The sequence below is a fragment of the Acanthaster planci genome, linkage group LG11 (assembly GCF_054643075.1).
Source record: "Acanthaster planci isolate LZ-2023a linkage group LG11, COTS_SCS, whole genome shotgun sequence".
NCBI classification, from domain to species: domain Eukaryota; kingdom Metazoa; phylum Echinodermata; class Asteroidea; order Valvatida; family Acanthasteridae; genus Acanthaster; species Acanthaster planci.
This window is the reverse complement of record NC_141787.1, coordinates 12,121,855-12,141,376: the sequence shown is the minus strand read 5'-3', so window position 1 is coordinate 12,141,376 and position 19,522 is coordinate 12,121,855. Positions and strand designations below refer to the sequence as shown.

The following is a 19,522-nucleotide window of genomic DNA, read 5'->3' as shown; positions in this document are numbered from 1 at the left end:
CCATCCGGTCCAGCCCTGCTTTCCTCCCCAAGGGCCTTGCGGTTCAACTAGTCATTCCTTAAGTGAGTCTCATTACTTGGAAAGCGGTTCTACTCTTGAAGGTCAATCCATGCAACTTAAGTAGTAAGATGCTACTGTAACATGGTGATACTATCCGAGGGTTGCGGAAGCGCGCCGTAAGGGGTCAACTTTCAGGCTCTATAAAAAATCGGCAATCTTTGGCCGTTTTTCCAATACTCGACTTCAGCTGCATCTCAGGCTTCAACTGTTTTTATAAGACTTGACAAACTCTGAAGTTGTAAGCGTAATAGCAAGTCTGATAGTGCCATAGAGTATCAAATAAGATGCAAAAGAGCCAAACATTACAGTACTTCAATTTAATTTAGACGCTTTTCAGGCCCATAATAGGGGATTGGCTTCGTAGACGAAGCCTGAGACGGAGGCGAAGTTGAGTACTTGAGTATTGGAAAACACTCAGCCACAGATTTTACAGTGCTTAGCTTAAAGACTTTAAATTATTCGGGAAAAACAGTAATTGGCTAACGTTTAGCCTGTTAGAAAAACAACTAAATTAAGTTCAGAAATTTTGTTCTAAAGAGAATTATAACAGGGTCACGCCTTGCTTGCGTCGTGCGTAATGTGCGTGACGTCATGTGCGCGATGTCAGACACGTACGTCCAGCAGTGGGCGTAAACGACCGAAACAGAACATATACACTATGTAGTTTTCAATCGAAACATCCTACTAAACGTGACGACGTTTATACTTTTTGAGATTTTACTGGAAACCGATCATTGAAAATTTGCTTATAGGCCAACAGTTTGTTGGACAACCAGTTGTATTGTCAAAACCATATCAGGTATAGTAGTACATGTATTCAAAATCACCTTCACATTGGTTCGGTATATTGCGATAAAAACAACAACAACAACAACAACAAAACCTTAAACGACTGAAAGGCAAGTCAAGCTGCGTGGTTATCGACAGTCCTGACCGAGGACATCCAACGGCTACGCAAGTCCGAACAATTTTTCAACAATTTTCTCATAAAAAAGAGAGAGAAATCGGACCAACAAATTCTTCCGCAAGACTAAATTCCCCGGTGCGTAGCACATGTGACATGCGCGCGCCAGTCTGCTGTGACGACTATATACATTTCAAACTTTCAAACCCTCACCAATGAGACGCGTGCGTGCACGAGATGGTGGGAGGGAGCCATGTCCTATCTAGTCCTTATAAAATGGTTGGTACAAATAATTCAGTGCCATAATGTGATCAACGATCAACCAATCAGTCGATAGGGATTTATGCAGGTGTTGTATATATGACTAACACACCTCGTCATCGTTCTTTATCCTGGCTGGCTAAAATACGGTCACGTGTGGTTCATTCAAATAGGATCGTACATGAGTTTGGCGTCAGCGTGACTCGACATGTGCCTAGATATTGTGCGCGTGCACTGGCAATTCCAGAGACTAATGCCCGGTCGGGTACCAGTCTTTAAAATTTTTGACTGGTTATTGCGCCCTCTGGATGTTGTCCTGAATTGAAACAGTTCAAACCCTGGAAGATTTCTTTTTCTTGTTGAGTATAGCAACTCACACCAGGGACATTAATTAGAATAACCTTCATATTTTTTTTGCAATTTTTGAAGTGCAATGGAAAGTTGAATGGGAACAGTTGAAACTCTTGGGTCGAGCGAATGGCCCCTGAGCCCGGGTCGGTTTTTGCTAATATCTTAACTAAAAAAAAAAATTAAGGCTAAATGCAATCAACTTCCAAATCCCGTTTACGCCTACCTCTAGATCTGTTTATGCTGAACAGCCTAGTTTACGGTCACCTTTAATCAACATCTGGGATTCCTCTTAGGCCTAGCCAGTAAAAACACTCTAGCCGGCCTCTGGCTAAGTCCAACGGGAATGTGTATATTGCTTTGTTTGGCAGTTAGGCACAGTGCGTCAGTGTTTCCAAGAAGTGTACAAAAACCTCAAAATCTTGCCAACGGACAATCCGAGAGAAACGCGTTTAAAAGTACCAGCCTTTTCAATACACATTTTCGATCACTTTTATGTTACGGATTGAGGAACTTTCTACAAAGTCATGAAATGTAAGACTTGGAAAATGCTAATCCATACTTATTTTTTAAATAAATTGTCTTAATTAAAGAATAATTCATCAATAACAAATGTTTTTTACTTTGTTAAAACAGCCCAGAGGTGTTTATTTTTTTTCCTATTTCGCCATACACATTTTAAATTTTGTCACTTTGTGAAAAAAAACTACGCACTTGAAGAAAATTGTTGCATTTCGTTCGCACGCATGTGTACACACACAGACTCGTGCAGTGATTGTGTTTACTCTTTCCACTTTTACCCCGCAAACGATGTTGACTTTTTGTCACTTCGTGAAAAGCAAGGAAACACGGAGGCTAAGCTTTTTGTTAGTTGTTTGTTTACAGTTACTAGGAAAGTAAACAAAATTTTGCTTTGAAACTCTGCTAATTTGTTCTTTGGATCAATAGAAGTAAAATGGTTAGAAAACTCCAGATCGAAAAATGTCCGATTTTCCTGGTTTTTGTCGCTTCGTCAAAACACCGACGACTGTGGTATTGCGTAAGAGGGTGCCCAGTATTCTTTCCCATACCACAGGCATTTCACTAAACGCAAATAAGCCATTCACTGTGATAGTGAAATCACTTCGAGCTCTAGCACCCACGCTCCACTATCAATGGCGTAACCGGAGGGGGGGGGGGCTTGGGGCATAAGATGCTGGTGCCACCTTGTTCCCCCCAAGTAAAATCTTAGCTACGCCACTGCCAACGCCATACAAGTACCTATGGTCTCCAGAGTAATGTTTAATGAGTAATGCCGACCGGAGAGCGAGTCGTGAGTTTTGATCATGAATATTGACGGCAATATTCGCGATCAGAGAGCAAGTCGTGAAGGGGAGGATTTCCCTTAAAATGACAACAATCTGAAGGTGTGCCCCTTACACATACTCAAACTCTTCCGTCCCCCCCGGCCCCCCATGTAAAGAAAATATTAGCCTTCTTCATACGTACGTTCGCCCCTTCCTTTTTGCAAAGTCGTGGTTATTTTCTGTTGCTTAATAAAATGGCGACGCCAGCCGGCAAACGGCTTTTACGAAATCCACCTGAGAAGATCTTCCGCATCCGGTCGTGTAAATGTTTGCTTATACCAGAGATATGTAATCCGACTTTGAATTACGCAAGACGCTCACGCCCACGTTTTCTCCTACACGTGGCCGAACGCAACGCACACGTGTGTTATCTGAGTTGATTTTTTTTTTGTCCATGAAAATGAAACGTGTGAACGCATCGTGTATGCATATGCAACGCAGCCCAATGGAAAGGCGCCTTAAATCTGCATCGCGCGTAAATACATCGACCATAGTCCCAATTCAAATGTCGCAAATAATGGGATATTTAAAATGGCGCAACCAGATTGCCCCCGGAGAGGCAGCCAGTCGTAATCAAAATGCAGAACGCCGATTTGGTGGGCGTGTACACAGATGACGCAATGAATACGTTGGTCTATTTTCTAAACGGACGCTTATTATTTCATCGATTTTTAAAAACTGTTTTATTTTTATTTCTTTATTTTTGAAATGTGCTTGATGGCTGTCGACGTGAAAAAAGGAGAAAACTGTCCGAAGGTGCCGGTTTAGCATGTAAAGAAAATAAGGAACAGACACCACATGGACGTCACACGATATCCATGGAGGATGCGATGTCAAAACAAGTTTAAGATTTTCCCAGCCATTTTGAATTTGAAGACAACATAACCAGGGTTTCATTTTCACATTAAGAAATAATCAACTTCATTTTGCAACCCTCAATTCAAATAAATATCATTACGTTTCAAAATAAGATATTGCAAATTGTGACTTCGGTTTGACGCATTCGTTGCTGTTCGCACAGTGTGCAATCTCATTCCTTGATTGTGACCATGGCGGTAATTCTAAAGAGTATTTATTTTCAGTTGCTGAAATTTGCATTCGAAAACGCAGCGTACAACTTTAATAATTTATATACAGTTAGACAAAATTTATCATGAGACACGTTTGTTAATGAAGGCACTCTTACCATAGGTAAATGAAATGTTATAATGAAAATCCAACCAAAGCATTAATCTAAATAATTGTCGGGGTGTTAGGGGAAATACAAATTGTAATGGTTATTGCAAAGGGATCTGGGGACTTTTTGGTTCTTGATTGTATCTGTGAGGAGATAAGGAGGTACCATAACCATCAATATTCAACATTCCTAAAATTGCCAAATGGTTAAGCTTCCACTCATCAGACCACCAGACGGTGGGTTCGAATCCCACCGGTGACTTTTTATTTTCCCAAAGCTTGCTGTCAGTCAGTAGCTATAAGAGACTCTAATTCACCCCCGCCAAATACCAACAGTACCTTAGCCCACGGGGTAAGCTCTTCTGCTGGGACTGTCCGCGAAGTCCAGGTGAGCGCCTTAGTACAGGTTCGAGACGTATGGCCGACTCGGCGGCCAGGGCTTAGGGGCTTGTCTCGTTTCCTCCCTTGCATGGTCGCTCGAACTCTTTTTAGAGTTAAATGGATGGGCAGGGAGGAAGTGTGGTGGGCCGGGAACCCCGAGATCCCAGAAGAGTCCTATATGGAAGCCGGTAACTGCGATTCCTAGCGAATTTCAGGAGTCCGTGCGCCTGAATGCTTGGTCAACACCACATAACTTTTAGATTTTTTCCCTAACTTTTTTTTTTTATTTCGTGAAATAAATGACAGAGAATCCACTGGATGTCGAATCAGTAAAGATTCTGGTTTTACCATAATCACGTCCCAAAAGCTGTATACAGCCTCTGTATTACAGCGCACTCCATTCAGTTTTTTTTTATCGCCAGGTAACCCACGTTACATTTAATTTTGGCAAGACCGAAACTTCATGTTGTCCTTTATATCTAGAGCCTCACTGGCCTTAAATTTTATATCAGTATTCGAGTTACAAAAAGGGACAAGGAAAAAAGTCACCCAAGTAAATCTTGGTCAAGAATATGTCCCTTTTCGAACTCAAATAGAGCACCACCAAAATTTACCTGCCATTTCTCAAAACTTTTTAAAAAATCAAATGCAAGGGGTTAGTATTGACCATTCCGTATTTCCCTAGGTGCTGTGCATAAAAACGGCATGGTGAAACACCGTATATCTTCCGTTTTCTTTAACTCGTGTACAATTCGTCAAAAATGTACCTTTTTATTCAACCGCCGGCCTTGAGAATCAAAACCTTGACTTAACACTGGCTTGTAAACAGACTGACGTATGTGAAATGGAATAAATGATGACGTGATCTTGTGATTTCTTGATAAAATGTAACTTGGACAAAGATGCAAGATGGGTTGTCAAAAAAGATATTAGATTTTGACAATCTGAATTTCCATTTTTTTTCAATGACAGCTACAATTAAATTGTTGTCATATATACCCTCAAAATGCACCTTTCTGTCTCAGTTTACCTCGCTTTCAACTTTTGTTTGACTATTTTCAAAGGGTGCTCTAATCAATGCCTGTTTTGTTTTCACGGTAACGAGCATTCCCATATTCAAGCGCAGCAGCCATACCTTCCCAGTTAGGGTTGGGGCTAGGGTTAAGATAATAGGGTTGGGGTTAGGGATAGGGTTAGGGTTAGGGGTAGGGTTAGGGATAGGGTAATGGCTAGGGATGGGGTTGTGGTTAGGGACGGTAAGGTGAGGGATATTCTTGGTGTTAATGTTAGGATAGTGTTTTTGTGTTGGTGAGTGGGTTAGAGAAAGGGATAGTTTGGGCGATATAACCACATCAACATTTGGCACAACTGAAAATACGATGTTTTCCCAGCTCTGATTGTCTTTCCAGATAGGCCTGCAATTTCGTGCTTTTTGTGAAAGAAGTAACCCGACCTGGAAACTACCCGTCCAACATTCAGGATTTATAGAAATGTTTCTGTGATCCCTCCTGATTATGGCATGTTTATTGTAAAAATCCCATGGGATCACGAAACATTAATGAACTCGCACGCAGAAATACAATCATTTCGCGGAATGCAACCTTAATAGTATCACGCCGGCCATTTTTGCAGGGGTGTTGAGTGAACCGGGAACACCAACAGTTCTAATAATCAGGACTTACATGTTATGTTGTGTGGTGGATCTGATATCCCTAACCCAAACAAACAATAACCACAACCCCATCCCTAACCCATACCCTATCCCTAACCCTAACCCTAACCCATACCCTATCCAATCCTACCCCTGACCCTAATCCTAACCCTTACCCTACCCCTAACCTTATCCCTAACCCATACCCTCTCCGATCCTACCCCTAACCCTAACCCGTACCCTATCCGATCCTACCCCTAACCCTAACCCTATCTGTAACCCTAACCCTATCCCTAACCCTATTATCCTTACCCTAGCCCCAACCCTAACCACAAACCTATATATCCCTAACCCTAACAATAACCACAACCCCATCCCTAACCCATACCCTATCCGATCCTACCCCTACCCCTAACCCTAACCCTAACCCATACCCTCTCCGATCCTACCCCTAACCCTAAACCCGTACCCCTAACCGATCCTACCCCTAACCCTAACCCTATCTGTAACCCTAACCCTATCCCTATCCCTAACCCTAACCCTATTATCCAAACCCTAGCCCCAACCCTAACCACAAACCTATATATCCCTAACCCTAACAATAACCACAACCCCATCCCTAACCCATACCCTATCCGATCCTAACCCTAACCCGTACCCTATCCGATCCTACCTCTAACCCTAACCCTATCTGTAACCCTAACCCTATCCCTAACCCTAACCCTATTATCCTAACCCTAGCCCCAACCCTAACCACAAACCTATATATCCCTAACCCTAACAATAACCACAACCCCATCCCTAACCCATACCCTATCCGATCCTAACCCTAACCCATACCCTCTCCGATCCTACCCCTAACCCTAAACCCGTACCCTATCCGATCCTACCCAAAACCCTAACCCTATCTGTAACCCTAACCCTATCCCTAACCGATCCTACCCCTACCCCTAACCCTATTATCCTAACCCTAGCCCCAACCCTAACCCTAACCTATACCCTAACCCATACCCTATCCGATCCTACCCCTAACCCTTACCCTAAGCCTAACCCTAACCTATACCCTAACCCATACCCTCTCCGATCCTACCCCTAACCCTAACCCATACCCTATCCGATCCTACCCCTTGCCCTATCTGTAACCCTAACCCTATCCCTAACCCTAACCCTATTATCCTAACCCTAGCCCCAACCCTAACCACAAACCTATATATCCCTAACCCTAACAATAACCACAACCCCATCCCTAACCCATACCCTATCCGATCCTACCCCTAACCCTAACCCATACCCTCTCCGATCCTACCCCTAACTCTAACTCATACCCTATCCGATCCTACCCCTAACCCTAACCCTATCTGTAACACTAACCCTATCCCTAACCCTAACCCCTATATCCTCACCCTGGCCCCCACCCTAACCACAAACCTATATAACCCTAACAATAACCACAACCCCATCCCTAACCCATACCCTATCCGATCCTACCCCTAACCCTATCTGTAACCCTTACCCTACCCCTAACCCTATCCCAACCCCAACCCTATTATCATAGCCCTAGCCCCAACCCTAAATGGGAAAGCATTGCTGTTGTGCTTGAATATGGGAATGCTCGTTACCGTGAGGATTAAGGTCCAAAATGCTCTCATTGAAATATGCACGTTTTGGGCCCAACTGGTCCCGGGGTAAAGCCCTCTCTGAGTCCTGAGGTGGGCCAGCAAGCCGATGGACAGCAGGCTGGAGCCGCCCAGCCCGCTCGGCCGCAGGGAACCCCGGACCTCTGAACCTCTCGGACCCGGTTTTCTGAGGATGGGAATTCACCGCGACGCACCGCGGGTCCCACGGGCCAACGAGCCTACCGCCCGGCCAGCCAGTGTCTCCTTCGCCTCACAGTCGGGGGGGATTTCTCAAGCCGGGCCGGGGCCGCAGCGCCTCGCGGCGTGCCGCACGCCGCCGGCGGCAGGCTGGGGACCCGCCAGGAAATCGGATTCGGGTGGGTCAAATTTCGGCCATGCTGACGGAGACACCATCCCCCTATAAATAGGCAAACTAGGGAGTGGGGGTTAAGGTCTCGCGAGCTAGGGTGCCTCACCAACGCGCTCAGCGGTGGGGCCGAGTCGGTTGCGCGCCCGAGTGGAAGCGAAATCGGAGATGCGCCCTTTTGTTGCGTAGAAGTCAAAGCCCCCCCCCCGGCTATGCGAGTATCGTTAATCATAGACCGGAAGAGCCGGCGATATGGGTTGTGTAACCAAAGAGTTAGGAACAGGGCGTGGTGACCCTAGTTCCTGGTCGCTCTCTATTCGTGGGGTTCTAACCCATGGTGAGGCTAGAACGTGCGAGCTCTCAGAACTGCCCGTTTTAGTCAGTGTCTCCGGCGGAGGAGCGCCCAAAGCTGGTGGAATGGTGATTGTAGACTTCTTGTTAGCCATATTCCATACAATCGTCAGTATATAAATCCTAATCGCAAAATATCTTACTCCAAGGAAAGAACATAGCAGTCTCAGTTAGTCTGTAAAATATTTCCGCCCAGAATGCTGTAGTTTTCGAGAAAACAGAAACTTTGTTCTCGTTTTCATGATGGTCGGCCGACCATCGTTGAAGAGTTTTTTCACTTGGCAAATCCCATTCGTTAATAGGCAGCACCAAGTTTCTTATGTGTTTGGAGATGTTGTGGAAGTCTCCAGTAATGAAAGGTTTAAACTAAATCGGCTAAAATATACCGGTAGAGATTCAACAAACGCACTGTGAACTGAAATTATAGGAAATTCAGTGTAAAGTGTAAATAGAAAATGAAGTGGGTCCGTGTGAATTTAAATGTTATTTTAAACGGAAGAATTTTTCTTAACGCGAAGCATTGCGAATTCAAAATCACCCCTATAGAGCATAATAGTATGGTACAAATAAGGTGGCTGCTTCTGAGCTGCTTAACGAAAGGACTTTCGTCAACAAAAAGGTACAACGTGAATATAGTCGCAAGCAAGATCGTGCAAGTACGTGCATTATCATATTCACAATTTAGTGTCAAGGACACGAGTCGGCTGCATTCGTATTCCTGGATGAAGTAACTTCAACTTAAAAACTGCTTTTTCGTTTGGGTGAATTCGCAGTACTGCATTGTCGAGGAGGCGCATTAATCCAAGGTAAATTCACTGATTATTCCTGTCCGTGGAAACCTTTTTTTTAAAGGAAGGAGAACCTGTCATGCCCGCTCTCACTCTGACCCCGCGGGTGTTGTTCGCTTCCTAAAGAGGCCATGTACTTCACAGATTTTGCGCAAGATAAAACTACCATATCTTAGATTTAATCGTAGAAAAACCGCGCTATTTTTCAGAAATTAAAAAAATGGAATTAAAAAGAAAACAATGATGGACAGCTTTTTGTGTGCAAGCATACAGCTTGGAAATATGAACTTTTGAAGTAAGATTGCATTTGGCAACACTCCTCGTATCTTGCGCGAAAGCGTATCGGTTTCCTTAAAGATTAAAAGAAATTATGTGAGGAAGTTTTTTTTCCCCATCTTTTTCACGATTTTTTAACAGTTTATGCCACGTTCCAGGCCATCCCCGTCTCGCATGTGTATCTGACCTCTTCTGTTCGGGCAGAGGAGATGATTAGTCTATTTTGTGATGGGTTACTCAAGTCTATTCTAGCCCCGAAATGGTTAGGTGTAAATTGTTGTAATAATTAAAGAATTAAACATGTACGTCTACAAAAAATGGCAAAATTGTTTTCTTTGTTTTTAGTATAGTTAACGAGAAGCAATGTACTTCACTAACATTTGGGGCACGTTTATCATGCACAGAAACGATAGGCTAACAAATTCAGACTTCGCCTTGGTTATCTTCATTAAAAGGGTATGTTTAAAAGGCTGGAAATGAATGGGACATGACACTACAAAAATCCCCCAAAATTAAAAACAAAGGGGAAAAGCATAGGCAAAAATGTTTCCATCACGATTTATTCCACCACTTACATTTGTTCAAACATACTATTGACAACGTTACACCAAAAATATATGTTATACTTTATTCGAAACTATAAATGCAATATAAAATGTTACTGAAAGACAAAACGTTTCAAACGGTTCACAATAAACTTATTTTGGAAGACAGTTTTATTTGCCTATACGCTTCGCACCATACCACAACGTAGCGGGTGGTGTCAGGTTAAAGTGAACTCGACTGTGTTACAATAAATTATAAACCACGGGCGTGCCAATATTTTAACATAGTGTGAATACTATGAAAACTTTTTCACTTTTGCATAATGCATGTTATTTAAGTGGAAAGATGCTTAAAGTGGAGTGTACTCGTGTTGTTTCCCGGACCGACATTAAACTTCTTAACATTTTATAAAGTAAAAGGTATGCAAAATTATTTTCTGAGTATTACACTAATCGAAGTCAAACTCGTTCATAGCCTGCATAAAAGTAATTGATGCGCAAACGTGTCATGTAACTACAATACATACAAATATGAATTAATTCTACATGTGTCATTAACAATATAAACCTTTTCTAATATCATCCAAAGGTTGATTGTTACACAAAACCTAAAATCAATTATTCTACACAAGCAGCATGTGGCAATAATCAAGAAACTGTACGTTGACAATAACAGACGCTGTCTATTCAAGGTACGGAAAGACACACGCTGTCCAACCGCCAGTGGATTAAATGCTTTAGCGATTAAGCAAATAGAGCAAATTCAATTATGCCCTTTGATTAGTTATTCCATTTCCACTACTATTACTTTCATTTTAAGCAAATGAGTTAAAAGCAAGGAATGCATATCAAAATGAACCAAAACGAAATGTATCTTTTTAAAAGTCAGTGAGAAAGCAAAGACCGATAGAGAAAATATTTTCCTTTTCAGCCAAACATATCCAGGCAAAATTTACCATGAATATGCACAGAACTAAAATTGGGACACTAATATTACAGCTCCATTGAAAGTGTGACTCAGGTGGACTGGGGAGGAAATTCCAAAACACAGTTGCTTGGGGGAAAGGGGACATTTGTTTTCAAACATATTAATCTAGGAAACTTACTGAAGGGGAAATTTCTCCCAAAGTCATTTCAAAAGAAGGAGTTGTCAAGAATAACCTGATTATACAATATCAAATCTGTAAAGTTCCATCAATGCAGTAAAATTCCAGTACCCTAATAAAAGGATGATATGGTGTTGGCGGGGGCGAATGCCACTAGAGTTAAACGGAATTGCTAATCGTCGTTGATGATGGTGGTCTTAATACTTTTCTCCAAGGTAAAGTTGACATTTTATAAAGGCAGCTGTCGCAATCTTGGAAGCTTTAGAATATCCTCCGGTAATGGTTTAGCGATACAGGATTGGATTATACACAACACGACCTGCTGCATTGCCTCCATCACGCTGTGAAATTAACCACACATACCAAAAGACAACATTTTGTTATTAAGAGTTGTGATCAATGCGTCAGTCATTTACAATGAAATCAAAACAAATACATAAATCGAAATTGCAAAGTTTCCGTCCAGCAAGACCTACCAATTCTTCTTCGTAACGATGCAGTTCTTCCATCCCAGTAACATAAAAAGGCCGGATGAATTCCCTTCGAGCAGGGAGAGTCTGTGTGTTACACAAAGAAAACCGAATATGATTACCAATTACGCCGAAAACGAAGACAGTTCTGTTTATAAACATGAACAGATGTCCAAAGTCTTGAGACCTGACCCGTTTGTATCCGGATCCCGTAGCAAATTTCACAACACTTTCAGGTCGAGGAACTTGCTAAAGTAACACTTTTCATAATTTGGTAAATGCAAAAGACATTTGTCATTTATTCTTTGTTCTTGATAACCTTCACATAAGTCGTAAAAAGAAAACAGAATTATTAATCACACGTCTGGAAGAATCAGTTTCTGTTTGCCGAACGGCAAGTAATTATCAGCGGTTCCATGGAAATTCTATCATTTTATAGTTGTGCTCAACTGAAATGCATTTCTCCAACTTTTCTTTCAGTAATGAGCTCAACTGAATAGCCAATCCTCATACCATTAAAAAAATAAATCTGTGCAGGGACAAGACATTTTAATGGAGCACTTTGATTTTACCTGTTGCAGGTACGGCGACTGGCGCATAACTTGAGCTAGACGATTCATCCGCCTCTCATCTTCACTGTGCTCTGTCGGACTGTAATCAACTTCAGAGGACATGCTAGGATCTCTGAGACCCTCAAAACTAAAACGCTCCCTGGGGCCATGAGCTAGAGCCTTTGCCTGTTGATTTTTCATCAGAATGCAGAAACAGAGAACCAAGCCGGCTATGATCAGGAGGAGAGCAACGCACCCCACTATGATGAGAACTGTCGCCAAAGGTGACAAACCATCTGGAATACAAACACAGTGAAGTTTGACGACATTTTTCCTCCAAAAGTCTGGACAGTGGTACGATTTCACACCGACTTGAATTATTATTTTTTTCACAAAAAGAATTACATGAAATGCAAAACATTCTTCGAGGTAAAGAAATCCGTGCCACTAGTTTGACAAAACACACTAAATGGGTGTTGTATCCATTTACAATTCAACATACTGATTTTAAAAGGGAGAAACCTAAATCTGGGATAGGTGATCAATGGCTCACGGAAATGTGTTGATACTGTACAATAAAGTCCACACCTACGTCTATTCATGTATTCATTACATCAGGATGGTACCGATGTGCTGGAACCTTCATTGCCTGTGATCTAACACATCACATGCAAATTTCAAAGTCTGCTAAGACATGTTAAAAATTAGTGAGGGAAAGTCATGGCAATGATAAGTCGTATACCTCCTGGAGCAGCTGATGTGGACGGTGTCGATACTGTATCTGTAGACGTTGTAGACGTCGATACTGTAGCTGTAGACATTGTAGAAGTCGGTACTGGAGTCAATGTCGTTGGTACCAGACTTGTACAGTTCTCACCAGTAAACGAAGGTGGACATCTACAACGAAAGTTCAAATGAATTTACATGTTTACCTATTTCATATTTCTTGGTGTTAATTATTACCACTATAGCACCTTCAAATGAAGTTTTACTCAGTCTGAAATGCACATTAAGTGGATCGTCCAGAAGTAAAGAACTCTTCCATCCCCTATACAATGTCATCATGATGTACACAAGTTAAACCTATGGTAAAAACATTTGTCCACTCTGTATCCGCACACCTTCTTCCTAATGAGATATTACCTGCAGGTAAGCTGCGAGTCGAAACTGGACCTTCCACAAATTCCACCATTCTGACAAGTGTCTGCTGTGCAGTCTGTCGGTAAGTCTGGTAAAACAGAGAAACAAAGACAACAATGACAAGGACATTAGTGTGAATACTTATAACACCTTACAAGATATACATACAAGTCATGACGAGTGTATCTGAGCTTCACGTTTTCTAAGCACTCTAGTCAGTGAACCACGTTTGTGTTCGATTCATGAAGTTTACTTCTCGCAAAGGCCTGTATTTTGGTTGGCAATCCGGTAATATTCCGAGAGAAATTAGAACACATTAAAACAATTTTAAGATCAATATAATTACCTGTTACCACGACAGAGTTGGGCATAAGAGGAATAGTTACACCGTCACTTGTTATTGCACCACCATCTTCTATCACTCCCCTGATGGCGTCTGCCGCCGGAAGGCTCCCCTGGAAAGCTGCTGCTGAGCTCACAACGACACTCCCGCTTTTCATACTTAAGACTTGCACCGAAAACACACGCTGAGTTGTTGCATTTCCCCTCAGTTTAGTCAAGATCTGACAAGTTACAGCAACAAAGGTTAACAAGCTAGCAATATCTTTTCGGACAGCAATCTGTTAATGGAGAGGTGGATTATGGATCTGAATGAATTTCACATGAAAGCTTCCTCACTGTTCTCAGTAGTCAGTAGTATCGTTACATCAAAGAAGCGTATGGGCATGGTCTTTGGCAGGTGAAGACGCAGTTTTTATGCAGTTTGTGCCGGACTAAGTTCAAGGCTGCGTATAGACTCTGCAAGGCGCATTTTACAAAGTATGATTTTAGCCGCTTTTAACAGACTGCCGATTTTGGACAGTATTTCCTGGAATACTTCAAATTTTCCTCGTGTACGAAAAACTAAAAAAACAACCCACTGCAATTGATTAACCAAAAGCCCAATTTCTCAACAAAATTGCAATTATCAGATTACACCTGGCCCACGAGGCTCTGAAGTTCCCGCACGAAACTGCACTCATGGCTTGCTGCAAATACTCTTCATTAGAAGCGCACAAAATGTTGTTCGTTTCTCCTCCTTTACGTACGATTTCAAAGGTGGAACAACAAGGGCCATAATTTCATCCAGCCTCATACACAGCATGTGCTGCAGTGAACACTTTCATTGGTATCTAGTAGCAGGACGTGCGCATGGGGCTTTGTAACAATTGTATTTATGGAAATAAAGGTAAGAATACTCATTGTACAGATTTGCAATTTGCATCAAATTTTACCAATCTTGAGAAATAAGTCACAACTGTAAATAAGGGGATCCGACAAATAGCTGGTGTATTACCCCTGAAGTAATTCTTCCAGCAAGTTGCTTTGACGCGGCCGCTGTTGGGTTTTCGTATTCGGAGATGAAGTTCACATTTATTATGATAGTGACTTGCACTGACAGGCGTTCTGAAACAAAAACAATATTTTGTGATGTCAGCTAAGCATCCATTCTACGGTTATTCTATCATGATTTTCACGTGACTTTAGGTGGGTTTTCTCCCCTAAAAAACTTATGTTTGCTAATGTATATCAAACATCAGAAAAAACATTTGAATGGAAATAACATACCTCTACATGAATTGTCCCCGTTGCCAAAGAAACCTCGATGACTTCTGCATGGGCACTGGAAACCAACGTCATTGCTAACTGGTAGACAGTACTGCCCCCTCCCGCTACACAGAGAGTTGTCTGATATACACGGACTTGTAACTAAAAGCAAAGTATAGGAGCCCATGAAATGACTGAATTTTTTTTTTGTGAAGCAGGCAATTCAACATGAACGTCTTTTGGTTATTTCTGTAAAGGCCTGCATTTATGAAATGACAGAGGCTTTCTCTGCACTTTGAGAAAAAAAGGTCTCCTGACAACAGTACCAGCTGTCCGAAACGTTGAGTATCATCCGGTTCTTTCAAAACCACACATACTCATAAAAAAGAGATGTCATTACATGGTGCTGCCACAAACCTTTTACGTAATTTACTTTACGCATTCAGAACTTTTACGTAACTCATCTTCTAGGTGAAACTGACCATTGATTGGTTAAAATATAACTAAGAGGACACTGAAAATGTCAGAATGGGAAAAATCTGTGTTAAAAAGTTGTACAAATGTCTGATGTATGCACTATTTCTACTGAAAGAGGTGTGTGACAAACCTTTTGCTTAACGCGCTGTCACTTTTTTTGGCTGAGGAGTGTGCAAAAACCTTCTTGGCATGAAAACGAAAATCTTTCCGGGAAGGTGAAAAATTCAAAATGAAATGCTTTTCAAATGTTGCATTAAATTGGAGGAAAACCGTTACCAACTACACTATAAAGAACCAAAAAAAAAAAAAAAAACCCACAAAACCTCAGACGGAAACTTTCATAATCATAAATTACACTTGTACTGAGAGACCTCTTGGTCGAAACAGTAAACTAGAAATCTTTTACATATGTTACCTTCACAAGTTCGTCCAGCATATTCATACGGACAAACACACTCGCAGAAGTCTGCAGAAAATGAACCTCCATTCAAGCAACTAGATGAAGACAGATCGCAACCTGATGCATACCAGCAATTCACAAACACAGAAACCACAAGACAGAAGCATGTGTTATTAGGGATAGTGATCTTCAAAAAAATAACAATTTCTTTCGATAACTTTCATAACCAGTCGATGATCTTGAAAATTGGTCTTAGCTGTACAACAAGTGTTTCACCTACAGCTATAGGCCCACGGGAGACAGTTTTGTTGAACAAATATTGTGGTATGCTACAAAAATGAGTTTATCAAGCAAGGAGAAATAACAACCATTAACGCTGAGGCACGAACTCAAAGGGGACAATTGTTATTTTCCGCTGGATAAGACGTTTGAATACAGGATTGCGCACGCCGAACATGCTAATTATACTCAGTCCCCATGTACATTTAAAAAGAGATCTTAATGCAAGGATGTATGGATTTTTTTCCCTCAGTGTCACGCACGGTTTAGGGAAATGTATGGTCTTTCAGTGAGTCTTATCATCCTTTCAACTGCCTGCATCCTACAAGTTTCCATTTGTAATGCTATTCATCACGGTGTGAAATGCCTGGTTTAGTGTTATTACTTGAGCAGTTGGTTCCCTTCCAACTCTGACTGCATGAACACTTGCAGGTGGTCGCGTTAAGTATTCCATTATTCAAGCAGGTCAAGTCGCAATCTACAAGAAGAATTAAAAGAGATCATCGGTATGCACATTTTGAACTGATTTTAGGGCGATCGCTTCTTTTTGTACTCAAGGCCAAATTTAGGGGGCTGCACCCCGTGTTTGTCAATGACGTGTGCTTGCTCCCAAGTTTTGTTAGGCGCTTTCAACTAGCGCTGAAGTGGATTCTTTTACAGAGATGCATATTCTATGAGCTGAATTAAGTCTAGTCTAGTTTATCACACGGCATTCATGCTAGTAGTACAGAAAGATCTATTAAATAAATATAGATAAAGCATGTAATTCACGAATATCCCACAGAGTAGATCTCTTTGTATAATTTTCCGTTCAACCAGGATGTTACTGCCTCAAAGCCCTTGGGCACAGGTTTCTGTGTTACCCAATTTACCCTGACTACATGGCGCAAATTGATTCATGCTTCGACTATTAAACTGCAGGAAAGAACTCCAATATTGAGTAAAATTACATACAGGAAACATCAATGCAACAAAATGATAAGAACGAATTCCAAATGTTTACAAAATTAATTGTTGGCTAAGCCAAAATATCCTGTGACAGAGTCAACAATTTCAACTGAAATATCGTGATTTAAAAGTTTAATAAAAACTCACCTGAACAGGTAGTTCCAGTCCAGTTGTCAGAGCATGAGCACTGACATGTTTCAGCATCGCGTTCACCATTTACACAATTTAGTGGACACTCTGTAAAAAAGTTAAATGGATCCTCGTCATTTTATACCACCTCCAATGTGTCTGTTTTCCCACTCCTTTTAACATCCGTATTTTAAATTCAATTTTGGTCATTTCAAAATTCCACGTGAAATTCTGTTATTCGTAACTGACCTTCCAAAACAATAATTATGGTATATAAAGAGATAGCGACCTCGAACCTTGTCTTGGTCACAGGCGGAACGAGAAAACCTTCAAGTGCTATAAACATGCCAAAATCAAAGACAACCTGTTAGTTTTAACCTTTCACGATCTTTATCGAATTCCTTAATCTTTGGAATAGTTGAGCGCTTTGTCAGCTGAGGTTATAAACTTTTGCACGACAAACAGACGTCCAGTGATTTTTATAACATGATCACTTTTCATAGTATTGTACACAACAAAAGAAGTGTCAGGTGTCAGTGTCAGGTCACTAAACTTACTACGGATTTCTATTCCACATTCTTGAACTGTTCTACACTCTGATATTTTGGGTCTAATTTCCTAGATAATTTAGTTCTAGACATTACAATATACTTCTCAAAACCGGGATTATGTTTTGGTTCTCCAAGGCCTACGGGTAAGTTGCACACCCATGCATGAATACCCTTTTCTTTTTGGTTGTTTTAAAAAATTTCTTTAAGATTTTTAAAAAAATCCCGAAGCTGCTACAAATATGCGTTTACCAGAGCAGGTATTGTCCATCCAGTTTCCGTCACATGCACACTCGCATGCTGCATCGTTCCGCGTTCCACCATTCCCACAGGATAGTTGACAGTCTGCAACAAAATTACCACTCCTCTATTGAACTTCATCTGTAATTTGGAGACTGTTTTCAACATTCGAAAGAAGGCATCCTTGTTTTTTCATAATCATATATCAAACCATTCACGAGCGGTGTGATTTATATTTGCAAACATTACTCTGAAAATATGGCCAAAATCAGTGTCGCCTATCCCCAAAGCCAAGGTCCTAAGAATGTGAACGGTCACGTTTGATGTCTTGATAAACCTTGCAAATAGAATTTCCCTTATAATGATTTAAACTTTAGTTTTAGTACCATGAAAAGCGAATATACAACAGTGCGGACACCCAATCATAGAGGTGCGTCTTTCAACTTAGCTGTGTTAGGCTGGTTGCTTTGTTGTTCGTTCAATGCTTTTCCATTTTTTTCAAATTATTCATAGCCTTGAATTTTGCTTATTCGTGGACCAGTGAAAACAATCACTATTTCTCCAGCTGATAAATATCTGTATGTAGATCAGGCAGGGTGTGATATCAAATCAGCCATGTGCCAAGCATAATCGGTGAAATTAATTTCAAAGCAAAAGAAGATTATTCCAGTATTGGACTGAATATCCCTGAAGACTACTCATAAGCTCAACTGTCAATAAGTGGATTTTGTCACAAGGTCAATGCAACTACTTCTTTTGTACCACGTCCAACCATAATCGATTGTGGATGGTACAATGTTGCAATGCAAAGGATTATGTGCTTAATACCAATGCAGATGCAGACAGCAACGAGGTCTCTAAAGTTACACGTGCATGACACCTACCAGAACAGGTGTTTCCGATCCAGTTGCCTACACATGCACACTGACACGTCTCTGAGTTGAGCTGTCCACCATGCACGCATGTCAATGGACATACTGTTTACAAAAGAACATGCTTATAAGTATCTAAATGACAATCTGCTACCTGTCAATTTCATGGTGAATACAAGAGTTTGGCTGCCGGTTGACAAAGACTAACAAAGAACAAGCACTCCTGTGAAGGAAGATGCACTGTTAAAAAATCCTCTTGAGTATACAGTATATGTATGGCGTAACACAACGATAAATTCCCATTCCTGCAGATAAATAGAACAAGCTACAAACGGAATGGAATTCAAAATAACATTATTGCAAACTGTCCAATATCATCGGTATAGTAAACGCTCACCAGTCAATTTGCTTTCAGTCACGACAAAAATGAATCAACTAAAATAATAAACATAAACGAGAACAAACGTGAACACAAATTTAAACTCTATATGTGTAACTGAATGCAAAGCGTGATATTTTTATTTCAAGAAGAAAAGAGAAAGGAATTGGTTTGGTTACCTGAACAATTTGTGCCTCTCCAGTTTTGGTCACATGTGCACTGGCAAGTATCCTCATTCAGTGTTCCACCATTTAAACATGTAAATAGACACGCTGTACAAAAATTCAATATGGAGCAGTGAAAGACAGACGAGCACTATTTATCAG

The 19,522-nt window shown here is 41.1% G+C and overlaps 1 protein-coding gene across 1 annotated transcript in view; it reads right to left on the bottom strand.

Annotated features, from left to right (window-relative positions):
- Positions 1–10,069: 10,069 nt before the first annotated feature.
- Positions 10,070–19,522, bottom strand: part of LOC110990645 (uncharacterized) — a 79,939-nt gene continuing 70,486 nt past the window's right edge. Inside the window, exons 63-76 of the mRNA XM_087143527.1 lie at positions 19,376–19,468; positions 18,830–18,922; positions 17,958–18,050; positions 17,176–17,265; positions 16,466–16,558; positions 15,817–15,918; positions 14,946–15,086; positions 14,674–14,783; positions 13,684–13,900; positions 13,341–13,425; positions 12,940–13,094; positions 12,219–12,493; positions 11,653–11,733; positions 10,070–11,517 (exon numbers count right to left, since the gene is read on the bottom strand). Coding sequence (XP_086999653.1) covers positions 11,461–11,517; positions 11,653–11,733; positions 12,219–12,493; positions 12,940–13,094; positions 13,341–13,425; positions 13,684–13,900; positions 14,674–14,783; positions 14,946–15,086; positions 15,817–15,918; positions 16,466–16,558; positions 17,176–17,265; positions 17,958–18,050; positions 18,830–18,922; positions 19,376–19,468 — 1,685 coding nt within the window. The 3' untranslated portion in view covers positions 10,070–11,460. The remainder of the gene's footprint in view (positions 11,518–11,652; positions 11,734–12,218; positions 12,494–12,939; positions 13,095–13,340; positions 13,426–13,683; positions 13,901–14,673; positions 14,784–14,945; positions 15,087–15,816; positions 15,919–16,465; positions 16,559–17,175; positions 17,266–17,957; positions 18,051–18,829; positions 18,923–19,375; positions 19,469–19,522) is intronic.